General features: G+C 43.5%; 2 protein-coding genes across 7 annotated transcripts in view; one reads left to right on the top strand and one right to left on the bottom strand.

The window, feature by feature from the left end:
• The first annotated feature begins 713 nt into the window (after positions 1–713).
• PARP2 (poly(ADP-ribose) polymerase 2) lies at positions 714–13,369 on the top strand. 4 transcript variants are annotated; one of them, XM_070053948.1, is made up of 16 exons: positions 714–861; positions 1,921–2,082; positions 3,370–3,440; positions 4,050–4,100; positions 6,890–6,986; positions 7,407–7,482; positions 8,122–8,224; positions 8,902–9,064; positions 9,321–9,459; positions 10,888–10,951; positions 11,033–11,167; positions 11,426–11,553; positions 11,707–11,806; positions 12,497–12,595; positions 12,844–12,968; positions 13,084–13,369. In XM_070053948.1, the coding sequence occupies exons 1-16, from the start codon at positions 816–818 to the stop codon at positions 13,241–13,243; spliced, it is 1,719 nt and encodes a 572-aa protein (XP_069910049.1). In that variant the 5' UTR covers positions 714–815; the 3' UTR covers positions 13,244–13,369. The 4 variants fall into 4 exon arrangements, with proteins under 4 accessions (XP_069910049.1, XP_008267518.3, XP_008267517.3 ...); XM_008269296.4 differs by having other exon boundaries at positions 1,921–2,085; XM_008269295.4 differs by having other exon boundaries at positions 743–861; positions 1,892–2,082.
• Positions 13,370–17,988: 4,619 nt separating this feature from the next.
• Positions 17,989–22,906, bottom strand: part of TEP1 (telomerase associated protein 1) — a 49,276-nt gene continuing 44,358 nt past the window's right edge. For 2 of the 3 annotated variants that reach the window (XM_051822585.2, XM_051822584.2), the window contains exons 47-55: positions 22,774–22,906; positions 22,531–22,667; positions 22,248–22,372; positions 21,137–21,280; positions 20,897–20,993; positions 19,010–19,115; positions 18,695–18,918; positions 18,465–18,569; positions 17,989–18,196 (exon numbers count right to left, since the gene is read on the bottom strand). In XM_051822585.2, the coding sequence (XP_051678545.2) occupies positions 18,074–18,196; positions 18,465–18,569; positions 18,695–18,918; positions 19,010–19,115; positions 20,897–20,993; positions 21,137–21,280; positions 22,248–22,372; positions 22,531–22,667; positions 22,774–22,906 (1,194 nt within the window). In that variant the 3' untranslated portion in view covers positions 17,989–18,073. The remainder of the gene's footprint in view (positions 18,197–18,464; positions 18,570–18,694; positions 18,919–19,009; positions 19,116–20,896; positions 20,994–21,136; positions 21,281–22,247; positions 22,373–22,530; positions 22,668–22,773) is intronic. The other variant, XR_011380826.1, reaches the window with a different exon arrangement.

The following is a 22,906-nucleotide window of genomic DNA, read 5'->3' as shown; positions in this document are numbered from 1 at the left end:
TTGCTTTTTAAATCATAACTAGAGAACTCACTGGCACAATATTCATTATGATTTTTTAAAACATAAAACACAGAATGCATATACAAATACATATAAAGTACTCGAGGTATTTTTCTTCATATAGAAGGAAAATTTGTAGGAATTTACAGTTCTCACTTTTTAATAATATCTTCCAATCCACTTCACAGCCTACCTAGCCATTTTAACTGAAAACTACTTATTGAATTTAATTTAATCCATAATTTAATCCCAATTACAGAAAAGGGAAAAGCAGGGCGGGGGAGAGTAGTCTGAATTAGGTTATGAGGCCCCCACCAGCGGGGTACCTCACCTCAGCCATTGAACTCACTTCGCTGGCCGTGAGTCTGTTCCAAGCTCCGGCTAAGGAGGCATCCGCCGGGACCCGGGGCGGGCCCGCGGCATCTCCTGCCCAGTCTGCCCTCGCGCGGAGCCCCGTTCTCTGGGAACTCACCTCCCCGAGACTCAGGGAGAGCCCTGTTAGGGCCGCTACTGGCCCTAGTCTCAGACCTTCCCAAGGGACATGGGGTAGAGTGACGTGACGCACTCAGCTCGTGGCCCCACTGATGAGCTTCCTCCGCCCTATGGGGAGAGGTGGATCCGAACAGACTTTATAAAGCTCCGAAAACCCAAGGCATCTTTCCCTTACGGTAGCTTCCCACAAGACATAGCGACATGCAAATTTCTTGAAGTATGCTTCAGACGCGCTTCTCGCCACAGCGCAAGCGCGCTGTGTGCTGACGCGGGAACGGGCCAGGGCGCGGTTCCCGGGAGCGGGTTGATGACGTTAGATCTCCATGGCGGCGCGGCGGCGGCGGGCGGCTTCCAGCCGCGGCGCTCGAGGTTCGGAGAGCATGCTGGCGGGCGGGAAGTCCGAAGAGGAGCGTGCCCCCTGCTCTGGTCCCTCTCCCCTCGATCTGCACGTGTTCCTGGACTTCTAAGGCTTGATTTTTAGAGTTCAGAAAGGCTTGTGGACCTGTGACAACTGATGTAGTGGCAGCGCTATGAATGAATACCTAACAATCTAATTTTTAAAATCAGTTGTAGCATGCATCATTTGATTTTATGTTCCACTAAAGAAAGGATAAGCGCTTCCAATTAAATCCTGATTCACTATATATCATTCGTCATAAGACATATCCCGATTTCAGAGTCAAATGCAAGTCTTAGAACTGTTGAAATATAGTACTCTATTATGGAGTTTTTAAAAGTCTATTTATTTGAAAGGCAGAATGATGGAAGTAGAGACAGAGAGCTCTTCCATCCCCACCTCCCCAGATGCCTGCAGTAGCCCTGGCGGAAGCCAGGAGCCAGGGACTCCATCTGGTTTACCCAGTGAGAGACAGGATCCCAAGTACTTAGGCCGTGGGCTGCTGCCTCCCAGGCCTCAAAGCAGGCACTCGGCTATGGGATGGGTAGACCCCAAGCGGAGTTTAACTCACCTCTGTGTCAAGAGCTTAAATGCATAAGTCTACCCTGTTGTCATCTTATGGATTTTATGGTTGGGCTAATGGAGGTCAAAATAGATCACGTAACTTCTCTAAGGTTTCCAGCTAGAAGAAGCAGAACTGGGATCCTAGCTAGGCTGAGTGCCTAGAGCAGTCTGCTGTTGCCTCAGGTAGTTTGGGTAGGTATTTGTGGGTGCTGAGGCTGGAGCAAAGCGTGAGTAGACTGAGACTCATGCCTTAGGCTGTGGACTTACAGGTGCCTTGGGGCTTCCTTTTGTTAGGCTGAAATAGCAGTTTATGAAAGACTACTCAGCCTGTTATCAAGAGCTTTGCTGTAGCAGTTGTGTCTGTTTCTTACAAACTTTGTAAACTGACAAAGCCATCTTCAAATCATTTCTTTAAAAGTTTTTTTTTTTTTCACACAGGATCTTTATTTGTTCACTCTCGTTCTTAGCTTCTGTAGCAGTAAATGAAACCAAGAAAGTTAATAATGGCAATTCAGTCACCGAAGACTCTCCCCCTGCCAAGAAAACTCGAAGATGCCAGAAACTAGAGATGAAAAAGGAACCTTCGGCTGAAAAAAAGGCTGATAAGGAGGGGACAGAAGACAAGCAAGGTGGTAAGGCAGACAAGGGCTAGCTAGAATTTCTCTGGGGGAAGTGGGAGTGGTTGTGCGATAATTTGTTCTTTAACTATTATTTCTTCCTTTCTTGAGAGTATAATTAATTTCCCTAGCCTCAGCACATACTATAGCACTTTCCTTAGCTTAGTATAGAAATAAAAAGCCAGGAAACAGTTTGTAAAGAAACAGAAATTTTTATTAGACAGAAAGAAGCTTTTATTTGATTGGCAAGCAGCAGAGGGTGTTTGGTCCAAGAGGGGAGCAGGCGGAGTGCCCGAGCGGGACACTGGCTTTAAGGAAGTGTCCCGGGTTTTTAAGGCATTGCTGTCTGTTCATTGGGTCATTCTGTGGGGTGCCCATTGGACGGGTTTTCACAAACGTATGTTGATTGGTTTAGTGGGGGTCTCCTGGAGACTGTCCGTCGTCTCCTTAGGGGCTCAGCCTCCTCCTCTGCCAGCTCTGGGTGAAAGATTGCCCCCACCCTGAAGGTGTGATTCAAAGCCGCAAGGTCACACATGCCCCACAAGAAGCTGTTAGTGGGGGAGATGCCAGTTGGTCTGGAGACAGGCTTTCCAGCCACAGCTGACAGCCTGCTTGTAAAGGACATTCCACCTACGGCTGAGGGGCCCACAGACCCCAGCCCCACTGGCTGGCCTCAGGACTCTTTTTTTTTTTTTTTTCTTTTTTTTGAGACAGGCAGAGTGCACAGAGAGAGAGCGACAGAGAGAAAGGTCTTCCTTTGCTTTTGGTTCACCCTCCAATGGCCGCCACAGCTGGCGTGCTGCGGCTGTTGCACCACACTGATTCAAAGCCAGGAGCCAGGTACTTATCCTGGTCTCCCATGGGGTGCAGGGCCCAAGCACTTGGGCCATCCTCCACTGCACTCCCTAGCCACAGCAGAGAGCTGGCCTGGAAGAGGGGCAACTGGGACAGAAGCCGGCGCCCCGACCGGGACTAGAACCCGGTGTGCCGGCGCCGCAGGCAGAGGATTAGCCTACAGAGCCGCGGCGCCGGCTGGCCTTATCTATTTTTTAGCTTAATTTTTTGAGATAACATCTTTAATTTACAGTAGTCAAAGGCTTAATGCTCTACTAACTAAAGAATTCAGCAAATAAAAAGTAAAAATCTGCGTCTTAGTCTTCATTTTCATGTATTTGAAATGGATTGGAATCTAGGCAGAAGACTAGAAGTGTCTGGGAAGGGCAAAGTTAATTCTGACAGATTTCTGCCCAACAGTGACAGCTACTTTTGATTCCCATACACATCCATGTCTTTCCTCAGAATCTGTGAAGGCCTTGCTGATAAAGGGCAAAGCTCCTGTGGACCCGGAGTGCACAGCCAAAGTGGGAAAGGTAACTGGAACCAATCCCCAGTCAATGGAACTCTTAGAAAGCAGTGTTCCTTTGTTAGAATTCCTGCCTGGGATGTATTCGTTTTAGGAATCCCAGATTTCACTAGTGATAACTTTCTCCAAGGCTGAAAGATAGAAGTGGTAGGGTTTGGGATTAATAACATAAGGGTTTTAACACGGTTGCCTTTTGGAGTAGCCATTAGCCTTTCATACCTCATCGTCTTCTACCAGAAAATGGTGTCATTATTAAGAGAGAACCATCTTCGTGTTCAAATGAGAAACTGCCCTGTAATGGCATGAGTTACTGATGAATGTGGAAAGAAGTTTATTTTGATAAAAAAAAGACTTTGAAATCCATTCATAATTTTTTCATAATATGCACTTTTCATGAACTTTTTAAAGACCCTTCATATACCCATAGCTTTCAAAATAAACTTAATTTTGAATTCCATTTTCCACTAACTTTTTGAAGTACCCTCATATATTTGCCTTTCTTTCCCTGGCAGGTAGGTTCCATGGAAAGTGACACCTGGAGGCACAAGAAAAACATAGCGCCTCACTTTGAATGTCAGGGCTGAGACCATACTGATCTCGTCTTTTTCCTCTCCAGGCTCACGTGTATAGTGAAGGAAATGAGGTCTATGATGTCATGCTGAATCAGGTATGAGGGAGCCATTCTGTTGACCACCAGAGTTTCTTGATGTTTACTGCTGCTAGTATCTCAGTGCCCAGATCTTTAATCATTTAATTAAGGCCTTTAATTAAGTCCATTATATTAGCCACTACAGGGTAAACTCCTGAGTACTCAGCCCTGGCATTCTGTACCTGCTCTGTGAGAAGCAAATCATTTTGCAAACTCATATCTTTTATTGAACTTGTGAACTCTCTATGTTCTTTTTTTTTTTTTTTTTAATTTATTTGAGAGGTAGGGTTATAGACAGTGAGAGAGAGAGAGAGACAGAGAGAAAGGTCTTCCTTCTGTTGGTTCACTCCCCAAATGGCCTCAACAGCCGGCGCACTGCACCTATCCGAAGCCAGGAGCCAGGTGCTTCCTCCTGGTCTCCCATGCGGGTGCAGGGCCCAAGCACTTGGGCCATCCTCCGCTGCCTTCCCGGGCCACAGCAGAGAGCTGGACTGGAAGAGGAGCAACTGGGACGACTAGAACCTGGCACCCGGGGCTGCAGGCGGAGGATTAACCAAGTGAGCCACAATGCTGGTCCCTCTATTTATATTCTTTTTTACATTTTCTAATGATCTTTTTCTTACTGGCTTTGAGAAATTTCATATAACATGGAGATTTTAACAACCAACTAGTATTCCTTTATTACTACTTTTTCCACTCAACATATCATGAATGGATAGAAAATATATTAAGGCCTCTTTTTGTTCTAATATCCAGTGACTTTATAATGTGAATGGGAGGGAGTTGGCCTTCACCAAGGCTCAGCCTTCCAGTACTAGCTGTTGTACTTGCTTTATTTATTTATTTACTTTTTTTTTTTTTTTTTTTTTTTTGACAGGCAGAGTGGACAGTGAGAGAGAGAGACAGAGAGAAAGGTCTTCCTTTTGCCGTTGGTTCACCCTCCAATGGCCACCGCGGCCAGCACGCTAAGGCCGGCGCATTGCGCTGATCTGAAGCCAGGAGCCAGGTGCTTCTCCTGGTCTCCCATGCGGGTGCAGGGCCCAAGCACTTGGGCCATCCTCCACTGCACTCCCTGGCCACAGCAGAGAGCTGGCCTGGAAGAGGGGCAACCGGGACAGAATCCGGCGCCCCAACTAGGACTAGAACCCGGTGTACTGGTGCTGCTAGGCGGAGGATTAGCCTTGTGAGCCGTGGCACCAGCTACTTATTTTTTTAAAGATTCATTTATTTATTTTAAAAATGGAGGGGGCCACCACTGTGGCATAGTGGACACTGGTTCAAGACCTGGCGCTCCACTTCTAATCCAGCTCTCTGCTACAGCCTGGGAAAGCAGTAGAGGACGGCCCAAATCCTTGGGCCCCTATACCCACGTGGGAAAGTCCGGAGGAAGCTCCTGGCTTCAGATCGCTGCAGCTCAGGCCATTGTGGCCAATTGGATAGTGAACCAGTGGATGGAGACCTCTCTCTCTCTCTCTCTTTGCTTCTCCTTCTCTCTATATATAACTCTGACTTTCAAATAAATAAATATGTCTTAAAGAGGGAGGGAGGAAGGAGTTACAGAGGCAGAAAAAGAGAGAGAGAGGTCTGAAGCCAGGAGCGTGGAGCTTCTTCCAGGTCTCCCACATGGGTACAAAAGTCCAAAGACTTGAGCCATCCTTCACTGCTTTCCCAGGCACATTAGCAGGGAGCTGGATCAGAAGTGAAGCAGCCAGGACTTGAACAAGTGCCCTAATGGATTGCCAGATAGCAGCCAGTGGCTTAACCTGTCATGGTGCATGCCAGCCCCTGCTGCCATGCTTTATTATGGACTCCTCTCTCTCATCCCTTGGAGACTTACAGATACCTCTTTAATGTAGATACTAGTCATACTCATATTCGCTCTGAATGTCTCCAAGTTGAGTCAGATTAGAGATGGGACAAATGTAGCAATGTTTTCTACAAATTCTTTGTTCCTCCCCTCCACTTTCTCACATTGTCCTGCTGTCAGCTCATTGTCAAACTTCTGCAGCAGACAAATCAAAAATGTAAGTAGAATGATCAAAGAGGAAGACATCATCTAAACAAACAAGCAAATAGTTATAGACCTAGGGAGCACCTATAATATTTTCATTTGGGAAATAGAATTAATCACTGGGAATGAATTGAGAATTAGAAAACACAGATGGTGGGGCCGGTGCTGTGGAGTAGTGGGCAAGGCCACTGCGTGCAGTGCTCACCTCCCATATGGGTGCCAGTTGGAGTCCTCACTGCTCCACTTCTAATCCAACTCCCTGCTGACGTGCCTGGGAAAGCAGTGGAACATGGTGCAAGTCCTTGTGCCCCTGCACCAATGTGGGCGGCCTGGAAGAAGCTCCTGGCTCCTGGCTTCCCAGGCCGAGCCATTATAGCCATTTGGGGAGTGAACCAGCAGATGGAAGATAGATAGATCTCTCTCTCTCTCTCTCTCTCTCTCTCTCTCTCTGCTTCTCTGTAATTCTACCTTTCAAATAAATAAATCTTTAAAAAAAAAAAAAAAAAACAGAAGGCCTAGGGAAAAAAATCTATGAAGGGAGCTGAGGCAGAAAAAAAAAACAGGAGGAGATGGTTAATTGGTTGATACTGGATATTCGAGGTTAGGTAGAGGGTTTAATGAAGATTCCAGGTTCCTATTTTAATTCCTAAGAATCCCAAGCTTAATATATAGACATAATTTATTCTTTATGTCTAACTTTTCCCTTGTAAAAATTAGCAAGAAACAGTCTGGTTTGTGTGACTTCCATTTGCAAAACTATCTCCTTTCATGTTTGTTTTTCTCTTGCTCATTGTAGACCAATCTCCAATTCAACAACAACAAGTACTATCTGATTCAGCTATTAGAAGATGATGCCCAGAGGAACTTCAGTGTTTGGATGAGATGGGGCCGAGGTAATGATTTTATTCTAGATTTTGTGAGTTGTCATTCAGAAAGCCAGAAACAACTTAGTGAATGGCCGAGAGTTCCTATGGGTTTAAATTGGTTACATGCAGGCTCTGAAGTCTAGGAGGTGCTTAGAAATCAAATTGAGCTTCTGGAAATTGGGGGATGCTCCCATTAGAAAAACTGAGAGCAGCCCATTGAAGCTGAAAACTTGCAGTAGGACTGCTGGTGCTGCTCCTAGAGGACGACAGTGAGCAGGTAACAAATCAGCATGATCAGTTCCCTTAGCCCTCTCGACCTTCCCTTGTCCCTTTTCTGCCTATATGTCAGATGGTAGGAGAGAGGCCTTACAGAGCTGCCTCATTAGGATTAGGGAATTAAGGATTGGAGGACAGGGAACCATCTTAAGTGCGGCATTTCCTTTGCAGTTGGGAAAATGGGGCAACACAGCTTGGTGGCTTGTTCAGGTGACCTCAGCAAGGCCAAGGAAATCTTTCAGAAGAAGTAAGTGCTAAGAAATTGATACCAAAAAATATCTTCATCTTCATGGATGTATCTAAGAATTTTATAAAAAATGTGATTTAGCTTAAATGTCTTTCCATCCTAACATTCTGTGATTAGAGCACCACACTGCATCCTTAATTAGAAATTGACCCAGAGCCTTGAAATTGACTAAAAATAGGAGAATGTAATATATTTAACACACAACTAACAAATTTAGGATACTTGGGGAAAGTGGAGACCACTAAGGGGTTGAGAATATCCAGCTAGGGTTTTGAAAATGTATCCTGTGATATGGATGAAGAACTTTCTACTCTCTAGGGAATGTTTCTTTCAGAGGAAAGGATTAGATAGATAACTATTGTTTTGAATATCAGTTACTTTTGTGGAGTTTGGAGGCCTTTGGAAATACCTGAGATCTTTTTTCCCCATTTTTAAATTAACTTTGTCACCAAAGCTTTCTCCTTTAGGTGTCCTGATTTAGAATTCAGATTTATGGAAAGTTGGTGTATAAAGGGGCTGGGGACTCTAGGGGGAACTAATAAATTTCATGGAGGTTTTCTGTCTAAGGAATTAGTTCTCAGTTCATCCCCAGTAGTAGACCTTTATTTGTAAGGTTTCTTACTTCCTTGGGCTCTACAGATTCTTTGACAAAACCAAAAATAATTGGGAGGACCGCGAAAAGTTTGAGAAGGTACCTGGAAAATATGATATGCTACAGATGGACTATGCCGCCAATACTCAGGTAAACTCTCACCATACGTCTGGGGGGAAAAGCTGTTAATCTTCACCTCTTAATCAGGGTGAAGCCTAACGTGATGGCCCTAATCAGTCCTAGACCAAATAGGCCAGAGTACCTTGGGTTATCACTCTTTCCCACCTCATGGGTGAACTCTCACCTTTACAATCTTGAAGGGGTAGAAAGAATGAAGATAGAATGTACCTTTCTTGTCTCTGTTCTGTTATTTCCTAAAGTTCTTTAAATCTTGGGCCCTGCTTGCAGAAGTTTAGTGTTGTGGAGTAATAAATAAACTGATAAATAAACTGAAGTTGTCTTCACTTTTTTTAACCATAACAAAAAGATGAATTTTGAGAAACAGGAACACCAGCATGCTGAACTGTCCAGAAAAGCTGCTGCTTATCTGAAATATGGAGAAATCCTAAGATGAGAAGATTTGAGACCTAACAGCTATCTTTACATACTTAAGATCATTGGGGAGGGCCTTTTAAATTTATTCTGAGTGTTTGACTATGGGAGGCAGAACTATATTTGAAGGTGGAAGTTACATTGGGTGCTCTCATGTGGTTAATAAGGAGCTGTGCCTGATCGACGGCCATTATGCAGACCCTGTCTACAGGGCTTTAAAACAGATCCTTTCAGACTTTACAGGTTGATTGGTTGGTTGGTTGGTTTCACTGCAGGGTGAAGATGAAACAAAAAAAGAGGAGGCTCTTAAATCTTCTTTGAAACCAGAGTCACGGCTGGATATTCGGGTGCAGGAGCTGATCCAGCTAATCTGTAACGTCCAGGCCATGGAAGAGACGATGATAGAAATGAAGTATGATACCAAGAAAGCCCCCCTTGGTAGGACTTCAGATTCTTTCCTACATCCTCTTTTCATACTCCCTGGCTCCTTTAGTGGGATATTTCCTCACTATCATGAGTTAAAGCTTGCTGAGAATATTGAATGAAAACAGGATTTGAAATGAGAGGTTGGGTGGTGAGGAGCAGAGCTATTTTGAAAGTTGAAAGGTGAGAGTCTTTACTGGGATGCAGGGGTGTAAATATAGTTTCCAGGATGGGACACTGGTTTGGATCTGATCTCTCTCTGGGATTGCAGGGAAACTGACAGTGGCACAAATCAAGGCAGGTTACCAGTCTCTTAAGAAGATTGAGGATTGTATTCGGGCTGGCCAGCATGGGCGAGTTCTCTTGGAAGCTTGCAATGAATTCTATACCAGGATCCCACATGACTTTGGGTAAAACATGTGCTATTACTTCACTTTGTTCTTTTCATCCATATCCTAAATCAGTCACCAGCAGTTATAATCTTTTAAATCTTTTATGCCCAAGGAAATTAGCATCCTAAATAGATTCAGAGCCAAAATATTTTATAGATAGCCTATTTATGCAGCTTACATATGTGGGGTACAGTCTCCTGGCCCGATTTCAACCATGTTTGCTGGTTGAATAGAAATTACCAACTCTAGAGAATGGGTACAGCTATCCGGCAATTAAGTAAAATTACTTCAGGAATATCACTCCCTTTATTTATTTATTTATTATTAAGATTTATTGATTTACTTGAGAGGCAGAATTACAGAGAGGTTTTCCATCTGCTGGTTCATTTCCCAAATGTCCACAATGACAGGAGCTGGGCTGATCCGAAACCAAGAGTCTGGAGCTTCTTTCTCCCACCTAAGTGGGGAGACCAAGTGCTTGGGCCATTCTCTACTGCCTTCATAGGCCATCAGCAATGAGCTGGATCGGAAGTGGTAAAGCCAGGACTTGAACCAGCACCCACATGGAATGCTGATGCCACAGGCAGATGCACCAGCCCCCTTTTTTTATTCTTTAAAGAGACTATTCACACACCATCACTATTCTGTAAATTCAAATTATTAAATATATGAAAAACATTTTATCCTTGTTGATTCTCTGTCCTGGATTTATTCTGTTCCTATGCCTTCTATTCATTTTTTTTAAAAAAAGATTTATTTATTTATTTATTTGAAAGAGTTACACAGAGAGGACAGGCAGAGAGAGAGAGGTCTTCCATCCGATGGTTCATTCCCCATTTGACTGCAATGGCCAGCGCTGCGCTGATCCGAAGCCAGCAGCCAGGAGCTTCCTCCGGGTCTCCCATGTGTGTGCAGGGGCCCAAGGACTTGGACCATCTTCTTAGTGCTTTCCCAGGCCATAGCAGAGAGCTGGATAGGAAGGAAGTGGAGCAGCAGGTCTCGAATTAGCGCCCATATGGGGTGCCGGTGCTTCAGGCCAGGGCGTTAACCCTATGTACCACAGTGCCGCGCCCCCCCTCCTTTTTCCCCCTTCTATTCCTTTAGAGAGCCTAGAAATAACCCTGAGGAGTCAGCAAGTCTTCCTCGGCTTCTAGATGGAACTATATCCAAACTAGTCTTTATTGCTGTTATACAAGTTATTTTTAAGTTTCCCACCAAAAAGAATTTCAACTCTAGTCCCAAATGTCAAAATCTACATAGTTTGTTTTCTCTTACTCAGAATATACATTTAACATCCCTTTATAAATTTAGAAGTTAGTCTCTTTACAGATGTCCATCTTTCAAATGGAAGATCCATTTATTATACCCATTTTCTGAAAGACCTATCTGAAGTGTGTTGTTCTTAGCCACACATTAGCTCATTATAGATTATTTTTCTGTCCTTAGACTCCGTACCCCTCCATTAATCCGGACAGAGAAAGAATTATCAGATAAAGTACAGCTACTGGAGGTAAGATATGTATGAATTGGGAAGTATTAAGTCTCTTATCCCAGGTTCCTCCCAAATCAATTCTGTGTCTCATCTTCTTAGACTTTGGGAGACATTGAAATTGCCATTAAACTGGTGAAGACAGAGCTACAAAGCCCAGAACACCCATTGGACCAACACTATAGAAACCTACACTGTTCCTTGCACCCTCTAGACCATGAAAGTCATGAGTTCAAAGTGAGTTTTCATTTTTGAACTCTTATACCCATAAGACCCACTCTCCTCCTCTCATTATTCTCTGACTACTTCCAGTTAAGAGTGTGCTGTCAAGCAGGGAAGACTTTCTATTTATTAGGAAGTTGGGGAGGTAGAGGTCTTTCAGACTTCCTTGTTTGGGAATAGAAAAGTATACCAAGTTAGACCAGAACCTTGAGGTTTCAGTTCAACCAATACCTTGTACTGTCTACTTTGGCCATTTCTTCTGTTTTTCCACAGGTGATTTCTCAGTACCTACAGTCTACCCATGCTCCTACACACAATGACTATACCATGACCTTGCTGGATGTTTTTGAAGTAGAGAAGGAGGGTGAGAAAGAAGCCTTCAGAGAGGACCTTCATAACAGGTATGCATCTAGCTTTAGGCTTGCGAAGAAATTCCCTTGCCAAAAGTATAGTTATAGAACTTAAAAGAGTGGCAGGGACAGTGTTTGATTTTATGTGCATGACCTATGTTTACAGAATTGCAACAGAATACAATAATAGTAGCTTTTCCTTAGGATGCTGCTGTGGCATGGATCCAGGCTGAGTAACTGGGTAGGAATCCTGAGCCATGGGCTTCGAATTGCCCCTCCTGAAGCTCCCATCACAGGTTACATGGTGAGTAGAAACTGTCTTGGAGGGGAGCACAAGAGGAAAATGAGACAATAACCTTCTCGTTCCATTTTTCCTAGATTAGATTAGATGGTACCCCCCCCCCATTAAACCATTTTACTGATAACCCGGTAATTTCTTACTATATCCTTTCTTTCTTTAAATGCCTAAATGCTAAAGATACCTCTCCATTCCCCCAGAAAACAGTGATTCACAGATACCTCTGCCCTCTCTGGAATAGAATTGTGTAGGGAGGGACTATTGTTATGGCAGTGGGTTAAGCTACCACTGGCAATGCCAGCATCCTGTATCAAAGTGTTGCTTTAAGCCCCAACTGCTCCACCTCCAGTTCAGCTTCCTGCTAATGTGCCTGGCTGGAAAGAAGCAGATGATGACCCAAGTACTTGGCCCCTGCCACCCACATGGGAGACCAGAATGGAGTTCTTGGCTCTTGGCTTCAGCCTGGCCCATCCCTGGTTGTTGCAGCCATTTGGGGAGTGAACTAGCAAATGGAAGATCTCTTTGTCTCTCCCTTTCAAAAAATACATTTTAAACACACACACACAGAGAGAGAATTGTGAAGAGAAATGGAAAATGATGTATGTTATGTTGTAGAAAATGGAAAAACTGGGTCATCAGTATAAGCCTTCTGTATAATACAATGAATTAAGCAGGTGACCTTTGTGTTAATTTCAGTTTGGAAAAGGAATCTACTTTGCTGACATGTCTTCCAAAAGTGCCAATTACTGCTTTGCCTCTCGCCTAAAGAATATAGGACTGCTGCTCTTATCAGAGGTAAGACAGGAACACATCTATGATCTCTAGTTTTCTTATGCCTATTTTTCCCAATGAGAAAAGCTTGCTCCCAGAACCATGAAGTTCACATGGGATAACTTGAAATGGGAGCCAAGTGCAGTTTATATCACATGGAGTTCCACTGTTTTGGTATAAGGTAATGAAGTACTGATGGAGTTTTCTATTTGGCTCTGGAGCCATCTAATTCTCAGTAAGATGAGGGCATTCAACGATATTTTGCTTTGCAGGTAGCTCTCGGGCACTGTAATGAATTACTAGAGGCCAATCCTAAAGCAGAAGGATTACTTCAGGGCAAACACAGCACCAAGGGACTAGGCAAGATGGCTCCCAATCCCACCTCCTCCATCACCCTGTAAGTCCTCAAAACTGGGAGGGCTAGAAGATTCCTTTGGGCCGATAAAATTACTTTCTGCATTCCAACTTCTGAATCAAGGGCTGTTGTTGACATACTTTCTTCCATTCCACAGGAATGGGAGTACAGTGCCATTAGGACCAGCAAGTGACACAGGAATTCTGAATCCAGAGGGTTATACTCTCAACTACAATGAGTTTATTGTCTATAATCCCAACCAGGTCCGTATGCGGTACCTTCTAAAGGTTCAGTTTAATTTCCTACAGCTCTGGTGAATGTTGATATTTTTTAAAAAACAGGGAAAACAAGATGTACTTTTCAAACAAAAAAATAAGTAGTGTTGTGCTTCTGATTTCTTTATGTACAAATATATTTTGTGTAATAAAAATGATACAAATCCACCACTGGCTTCTTTGGGCTCTCCTTTTCTAAATCCTTATTTCTTGTGATGTACGTCTTCATTTCCAACACAGACATTACCCTATTGGTCTGTAATTCTCACATCTAGCTGTAGATTTCTCTGAATTCTTTTTCTTCACAGCAGAATAACCTCCGTGTACTGGAGGACACTAATGGGGCTAATGCTTCTCCATCGAATTCAGTCTTCCTGTGAACTAGAGTTTTCCAGGCATTGTCATAGGAAAGGTTGCAGCAGCAAAGGCTGAATTGTCCTCTTTTTTCTCATCAAATCTTCTCATTTAGCTTTTTCTATTAATCATGGACCAGGTCCCCCACCTCTTTGGGAAGTCATTGGAAGGAGTGTCACTAATCCTAAATACATCTCGGGGAAGAGAGAAGTACAATGAGTTTTTACATACCCTGTTTCATCAAAGAAATATGGAAGTCCAGGTCAAATCCAAAGACTTTAACATATGCAGCCACTTTCTTAAATAATAATGAAAGTTGTTTAAATGCAAACAGTAGTCTGTAACTTTTTAAAAACCAAATTACCAATATCTATCAAAATTTAAGATACAAAACTTTTGACCAAAAACTTAAAGTAATAAGTTTATGTAAATGATGTCACTGCAGCATTGAAGTATACAAAAAGATCCCTAAGTAAGGAACTAGTCAAATGATATAGATCTACTCATTAAAGTATTGCATCACATTAAAACTGAAGTAGATTTCACCTACTATTCCAAGAAAGAGGAATACTTTGTAAATCATTCTATAAAGTAATTTAAGACAAAAAAAGGTAAGTATATTAAAAAAATATATCAATACCCTTTAAGAATATAACAGCAATAATAAATAACATACTAACAAGTCTTATCCAGCAATATATGATTATATACAAGTGTGCTTTGCCACAGGAATGCAACAGCCAGACCAGATCAGACCAGATGTCCACTCAAATTCCTTTTAGCATTGTGCTAGAAGTTCTAGCCATGGTAATTAGGTAGCAAAAAGGGTGGGGAGGGAGAGCATGCAGATTGAAAAAGAGGTAGAATTGTACATACTTCCAACTTATATGGTCTTATATGTAGATACCACTAAAGAATCCACATGCCAAAAAAATCCTAGAGCCAAGAAGTACAGCAAAATTACAGGATACAAGATCAGTATGCAAAAATTGTGTTACTTATGCAGAAGTGATGAATGGAAAAGGAAATTAAGATAATTCCATTTACAATAGCATTAGAGTAAAATAGATTAGGAATAGATTTAACTTACACACTGAAAACTACAAAACATTGAGAAAAAAATCTTAAGACCTAAATAAATGAAAAGGGATCCTGTGTTTATCAATTGGAAAATTTAATATTAAAAATGTCAATGCTGCCTAAAGCAATCTACAGGTTAAATATAATTCCTACTAAAATTCTAGCCTTTTTTGGTAGAAATAGACAAGACAAACCTAAAAGTCATACAGATCCCATATAGCCAAAGCAATCTTGAAAAAAAGTTACAGGACTCACACTTCCTGATTTCCAAACTTAACTACAAAACTGGAATAATCAAAACAATGTGATACTGGTATAGGGTAGATATATAGTAAATGGGTAGACAGATCAATGAGATAGATTTGAGTCCAGAAATAAATCCATGCATATTTGGCCAGTTAGTTTTCAGCAAGGATGCCAAGACTGTTCAGTGGGAGAAAGAAAAGTTTTTTGAATAAATAGTACTGGGACAACTTGGATATCTACATGCAAAGTAATAAGTTAGGAATACTACTTCCCAGTATGCAAAAAATAACTCAAAATGTATCAAAGACCTAAATTTAAGAGCTAAAACTATTAGAAAACAAGGACAAATTATTGTGTCCAAAGTATGATACTACCACAAACAGGCAAAGACAAAATAGATATCAAAATTTAAAACTTGTCCATTAAATTACACTGCCAAGAAAGTGAGGAGAACCCACAGAATGGGAAAAAATGTTTGCAATATCAAAATCTGATAATGATCTACTAACCAGAATATATAAAGAACTCTTACAGTTCAACAATACGAAGGCAATTTAAAAACAAACAATGGATTTGAATAGACATTTCCCTAAAGAGGAAATACAAATGGCCAATAAACACGTGACATACCATTAAACATCAGGGAAGTACAAAACCACAGTAAGATACCATTTCTTTTTTTTTTTTTTTTTTTTTTTTTGACAGGCAGAGTGGACAGTGAGAGAGAGAGAGACAGAGAGAAAGGTCTTCCTTTTGCCGTTGGTTCACCCTCCAATGGCCGCCGCGGCCGGCGCGCTGCGGCCGGCGCACCGCGCTGATCCGATGGCAGGAGCCAGGAGCCAGGTGCTTTTCCTGGTCTCCCATGGGGTGCAGGGCCCAAGCACCTGGGCCATCCTCCACTGCACTCCCTGGCCACAGCAGAGGGCTGGCCTGGAAGAGGGGCAGCCGGGACAGAATCCGGCGCCCCGACCGGGACTAGAACCCGGTGTGCCGGCGCCGCTAGGCGGAGGATTAGCCTAGTGAGCCGCGGCGCCGGCCCAGTAAGATACCATTTCATATCCACTACCATGGCTATACTAAAAAAAAAAAAAAAAGTTTTGACAAAAGATGTGACCAAATTAGAACCTTCGTAAACTGTTGGTGAGAATGTGAAGTGGATCAACTGGCAGTTCACAGGCCCTAGCAATTCATTCCAAGAGAATGGAAAAGAAATGCTTAACAAAAATAAAAACATGAATGTTGACAACAGCACTACTTACAATAGCTAACAAGTGGAAAACGCAAATATCATCAATTGAAAACTGAAGAAATAAAATGTATATCCATATAATTGAATATTATCCAGCCATAAAATGGAATGAAATACTGATACATGTTATAACATGGATGAACCTTAAAAACATTACACTGGGTGGAAGAAACCAACAAAAAACTATGTTATGATTCTATTTACTTGAAACGTCCAAAATAGGCAATATATAGACAAATATTAGACAAAAGAGTGATTTACGTCTCAGGCAAGATGCAGCACAAGCTTATACCAAACTACCCAGAAGAGCATGAAATGGCAAATTTACTGAGGTTTTTGTTTTGTTCCGACTTTTCCACTTAATTTTTTTGGATCACAGTATACCTTGATGAACTGAAACCACAGAACATAAAACCATAGTTAAAGAGGGACTACTGTATTTACTTTTACCCAGAAACTATTCCTGTCTTTACTTACAGCAAATATACCATGACTTCACTATAGTTTACTATTATCTCATTGTGTATCTCCAAGATTAGTCAGATAAGAACCTTCAAGAGGATCTGGCCAACAGGCCAGTCTAAGTCTATTGAACAAGTTAGCTTTTTAGTTTTGCCTATCCCCATGCCTCTAGCCTTACTGGATTTTTTTTAATAGAGCTTTCAGAGCATGGAAGATACACATTCAGAACATCCTCTTGCCTTGGCCCATGCTTTTACAGGAGCAAGAGGCAAATTATTGGAATTAGTCACCTTTAGGATAATGCCGTGCTATGGTTCTCTGCAGGACTTCTGGGTAAGACCATGAATCCCAAATTTCAAATTACCTTAGCTAGGACTTCTAGTCACAAGGTACATGTGGAAGTGGTAGTCCGGAAGGTATATTTAGCACCCTTGCAAGAGGTACATGAGAAGAGACAGACACATGATGTCTCAAGACCTCTCAGCTAAAGTCCTGCTCTGGTTGGGAAAGACTTTGGGCAGAAATAAGATAAAGTCCTCTGGTAATTTCTCCATGTAAAACCTGGAGTCAGCACAAAGTGAAATCAAACATAGCACCCCTCAACTCCCTGAATCCTCAGAACTCATTTCTATACCAACCGCAGTGGTGCTTCTCTGCACTGCAGAGAACCCTACCAACCCAGGAGAAAGTGCCTGTCATTGCCCTGACTTGTCTCATACAAATCCTTGAATTCTTGGACACAGAAGACATTTCCTTTTTCCCTAACCCTTAGAAATAAAAGGCCTGAGGGAACTTCCTCTCCCACAGGATAGAACTATAAGAAAATACGAAGATTCTAGAATTTGTACTTAAGAGATTCAGGATCCATGGGTATGAAGGCTTCCTCTTTCAGCTCGGTTTACTCTTGGTGAACTCTGATGTGAGACAGACACACTTCTGTGATGTCTAAACATTCCGCCCTGGCAAAGGTCATGAAAGCTAGATGATTCATTCTGTATTCAGCCTCTTGGCTTCTCAGCTCTCATACGGACTGTTCATTCTAAGGAGATGGCCGTTTCCATGCGAGGAACCTAGTCTTGTCCTCTTTCTAAATGCTATTCTATTGACCTACCCTACCTTCTCCCCTTCTATCCTAACTAAGTGAAAAGTCTTCAGTTCTCTATTCAAACTAAATGCTGATCAACATCACTCTCGTGATGTCAGGCCCAGGGTCCTGAGGCCAACGAGGGCACAAGAATTCTAAAGCTTAGTTTCAAAGCATACTTGCTAAAGAGTTAATTCATTTTCTCGCAGTTCCATTAAGGAATGATGATAAACCAGAAAAGAAACACAGAGCAAACACCCACATTATTCCCTCTTGGTCCAAATCCACACGAAAACACAGACATGTCCGCACTTGAGATTCTCTGACATTTTATTTTAATCATCTTCTCAAGAAAGTAAGCGCTGGGTGTTCATCTTTCTCCCTGAGGGAAGCATCTTCACTCCCAGGACAGAAAGTAGACATTGCCCTGTGCGTCTCCCACAGCGAGCTTCAGGGTGGAGTTAGGCCCTAGCCAGGGCTCCAAGCAGCAGACCGCCCCTTCACACCGGAACAGTCCCAACTAAAACAGAAACAAAATGGGGGAATGAGGGCTACAAGCTTGAGGCCTCCTCACTTATTTTTCTCTCATACGAATGCCTGTTATTTAGAAAGAGGTTAGTCACATAATATTGCAACAGGGGTCCAAAAAAGCAGAATTTTGATCCTTTGCCATTTCTTACTCCTTTATCATTTTGTGGATTCCTTTCAGACCTCCTCCCCTCCAACACGCATACACAGGCACATACGTGCATACACACACACACACACACACACACACACACACTCACCAGTTGCATGCTGGCTCTCTCCCACAGCTTAACATCTCTGTCCTTTGAAGCTGTCACCAGCAACTCCGGCAGCATGTGGAGGGCTGTGACAGAGCCCGAGTGGATCTCAGGGAGGAAGGCAAAGCAATATGTGAGTTCTCAGAAGCCCTCCTTAACCATGAAAGCATCAAACCGCTGTGTCAGATCCACGGCCACCCGCTCTCTGTATGGGACCCTTCTCTCAAACTCACCTTTCTGCGCAGCCGTGTCTTTAGCTGTGTGAATCCTGGCCAGCTCTCCACGTTGTTTTCTGCTTCAGAGTCAGACAACACAGCCGGGGCTGCCCCTGGAGTCTGGGTTTCAGGAAGTTTTGCTTTCTTCTGCCAAATGTTATCTGTGGTCCATTCTCCTTCAGGGGTGCTTTTGGCCAGGTTCCATAGCATCCCATCGGAGCTCGCACACAAAAAGGAGGACTCTGCCATGGTAAGGGCGGAGTTAGGGTCTGATCTCAGCCATCCTCAACCAAGGCATCTCGGGGTCCCTTGGGTCCTCCCATTACTACTCACCAGTCTCAGGTTTGGCCTGCGTTATTGATATTGGGGTGCCACCAGGATTCTCAAGGTCCAGTTCAAAGTCCAGACTGCCTGCAAACTCTCCTGATTCATTTTGCTTCTGTGAAATCACATGTAATTTTGTTGAGCCCACTCATACACCTCAACACTCAACTCTGACAGAGCAATACCTTTCTGCTCTGGGCTACTCAGGACCTTTTTTAAAACTATAATTTAGATACATAAAGCGCACAAATCTTAAATACACATCATTGGGGCCTGGCACCATGGTGCAGTTGGTTAAAGCCCTGGCCTGAAGCGTCGGCATCCCATATGGGTGCTGGTTCTAATACCAGCTGCTCCTCTTCTGATCCAGCTCTCTGCTATGGCCTACGATAGCAGTGGAAGATGGCCCAAGTCCTTGGACCCCTGTACTTCCTTGGGAGACCCGGAAGAAGCTCCTGGCTCCTGGCTTCAGATCAGCACAGCTCTGAACACTGTGGCCATCTGAGGAAAGACCTTTCTCTCTGTCTCTACCTCTCTCTGTAACTCTTTCAAGTAAATAAAATAAATCTTTTTTTTTTTTTTTTTTTTTTTTGACAGGCAGAGTGGACAGTGAGAGAGAGAGAGACAGAGAGACAGGTCTTCCTTTTGCCGTTGGTTCACCCTCCAATGGCCGCCGCGGCCGGCGCGCTGCGGCCGGCGCACCGCGCTGATCCGATGGCAGGAGCCAGGAGCCAGGTGCTTTTCCTGGTCTCCCATGGGGTGCAGGGCCCAAGCACCTGGGCCATCCTCCACTGCACTCCCTGGCCACAGCAGAGGGCTGGCCTGGAAGAGGGGCAACCGGGACAGAATCCGGCGCCCCTACCGGGACTAGAACCCGGTGTGCCGGCACCGCTAGGCGGAGGATTAGCCTAGTGAGCCGCGGCGCCAGCCATAAAATAAATCTTAAAAACACACACTCACACACATCATGATGAATTTTTACATATGCATACACCCATACAATCACCTCCAGAAACAAGATGCAGAACATTTTTATCACCCCAGAAATCTGCCCTCAAGCTCCTTCCCAGTCATTATCAAACCACCAACCACGGAGCTAATAATATTCTGACTTCTGCCCTCACAGTTTGGCTTGTTCTTAAACTTCATTTCAGTGAAAGCTTGTGCTATGTACTCATTTGTGTCTGGCTTCTTCTACCCAGCATAATATGCATGACACATGTCTGCATTGTTCCATGCATTAGCATTTAGTATGATAGTTTTTTCAAACCACATAGCATTCCATTGTAACACTGTACCACATATTTATGTTTTTCCTACTGATAGACATTTGGGTGTCTTGGCCACTATGAAAAACCGATGCTATGGACATTCATGTGCCTGTCTTTAGAGAACATATACACTCATTTCTCTTGGGTATAAATTTAAGAGTGAAATCAGGAGTCATGGATAAGCTTTAGTAGGTAACTTTAGTAAGCAGCAAGCCAGGATTGAATAACATTTACAGGTACAAAGTTGCTTCCAGAAGCTGCTAGCTCTGGCACACCTATACCAATAAGGATTGAATGTCTATTAGCTAATTATAATTACCTAATAGGAGATAGGCAAGATGAAGTCCTTGCTCCCAAAATGCTATTATGGATAGTGGAAAGACAAGACAGACATGAAGAAATGCAATTAACTCCCAGATTTTGTGGTTTGTCATGATTCTTTAAGCAGGAAATTTTTACAAGGACATGCAATAGATAATGCTCTAAAGTAGAGCTGCTCCAGTTGAAGAAGAATAAGGTGATTTGGAATCCACAGCCTTTGCCTCCTTTCCCCTGTCCTTCCATAACAGGCCCCAAAGCTTAAAACACAAATATTGGTTTTAACACACTCTCAGACAAGACTTACAAATAAAAAGAGAAATGAAGAGTCCATTGATGGCAGAACAAACACACCATACTCTTTGTGGGTGGACATCACCACAGGATGGTCTGTAAAACTGCTCCTGGTTTATAAGAAAGAGAGAGGCTGAGCCCAAAACACCTCTATCATCCCGTGTTTTGTCCTATGCCAGACTCAACTTCAGGGTAGCCACTAACCCACTTTTCCTTTCTCCAGCTCAGGAAAAAACAGCATTTTGGATCTTACCAGATTACAGAGGGAGCATCCCCTGGCTTCATGTGCAGTAATTCCAGATCCGCTTTGGCCAAGATGAGGGACTGACCATCAGGGGCCAGGCTCAGACCTGTCAGGATCCCTAAGTCCTCCTGCAGAGCTCGCTTCAGCTGTAGACTATAGTTCAAAACATGTACACGGACAGAAAAAGATCCTGCTTTAGTTAACATCCTTCCCCTGGAGTCTCTCAGGCTGGAGTCTAAAACAGGAAGCACTACCCTCCCCACATTCTCTTCCTTTTTCTTTCTTTCTTTTGCTTACATCAGTAATCATCATCCCCATCGCCTCCCTTGCATGTTTGAACATTCTTGTCTCGCTACCTCCTAGTGATCAATAAGTCCCATGGATTCTACCTGAGACTGTGCCACCCGATCTATATCTTTCCACTGCCCAGAGTGAGGCCCATATTCCATCTTCCCCAGACAACAGCAACAGCTGTTGCAGTGGTCTCCCTTGCCCTTCGTGCCTCCCCTATCCATCCTCCATATAGCCACCAAACTCTCCTTCTAAAATCCAAATCATTATTGTACTCAAAATTCTTAGGACCGTGTCCTCTACAATTTCGTTTTTCAGTCCAACTCCCACACCACGCCACTCCAACCAAGAACCCAAGGACTTGGCTAGACCCAGAAACATCAGGTATCTTCGGCCTCCATGCATTTGGTTAATGATATTTCCTCTTCCTAAAATTGTTCCCTTCCCTTACTGAGCAAAATCCTACTCATTTTCTTTAAGCCCAATATCAAATGTCAATGCTTTCCTATAATTTCTCAAATTCTGCTGCCCTGGGAACAGACGCGTGTGAATATGTGTATCCTCATTGTAGCACTAATCACTGTGAATACTGGTAGTTTAACTACATGTGAGCTTCTTTAATTAAGAAATACAATTCATGTGTATCTGGTTCAAACTGCCTAGCCCAGAACTTGGCATAATTGGGCACTTGAGGATTATTGATTTAAATTGAATTAAACAGGATATCCTATTGAGCTAGCTCAGAAGCAGAAATGGAGTACTTTGAGTAAAACCCCAGGTCTGAGGAGACGACGACTCCTATCACATTAACCCAGCTGCCTCATCTCACCTGAAACGTCCCGGTGTCGAGTCTTTCTGCAGTTCCACCTGCCACTCACTGAGTTTTTCGTCGTCACTGAGAACAAAGAAGGTGTGTGCCGAGAACCAGACCAGCGCACTGATGCGGCCTGGAGTCTGGTGGACACAACAAGTGCGGTTCAGTATTTCTGAGGAGCCAGGATTACCACCCCCCTCCCTCTCCGGCACACAGGCAACCTCTAACCATGGCACATACCATTAAATACCTTGTTGGGACAGAATTCACACTAAGAACTGAGGTTGGCTCAACTCACCTGCACTGTGGCCACTGCCTTTGTTTCCTGCCACAAGATTAGCTCCCCAACTGCATTTCCAGACACTGCCATGGAGCCATCTGGGGCCCAGGCCACGGCAGTAATGGGTGCAGAACTCCTGGGTATACTTGTGTCATCTAGAGAAGAAAGGCGGGGACTCATTAGGAGCTGAGCTACTGCTGCAGTAGAAAGTGAGGCAGTGGGCTACCCTTAACCTATTTATCCCAGTAACAGAATCCTCACCTGCTTCCTTGGGTACCTGCCACAGTCGTATGGAACCATCTTCTGCTGTGGTCAGCAGGAGGCCTGAGGTCTCTGACACAGCAGCTGCACTGATGGAGCCACTGTGTCCCAGGAGGGTGTGTGTCTGGCAGAC

Source organism: Oryctolagus cuniculus, chromosome 12, assembly GCF_964237555.1.
Source record: "Oryctolagus cuniculus chromosome 12, mOryCun1.1, whole genome shotgun sequence".
In the NCBI taxonomy this organism is placed as follows: domain Eukaryota; kingdom Metazoa; phylum Chordata; class Mammalia; order Lagomorpha; family Leporidae; genus Oryctolagus; species Oryctolagus cuniculus.
The sequence above is the reverse complement of the archived record's forward strand: the minus strand, read 5'-3'. Positions and strand labels throughout refer to the sequence as shown.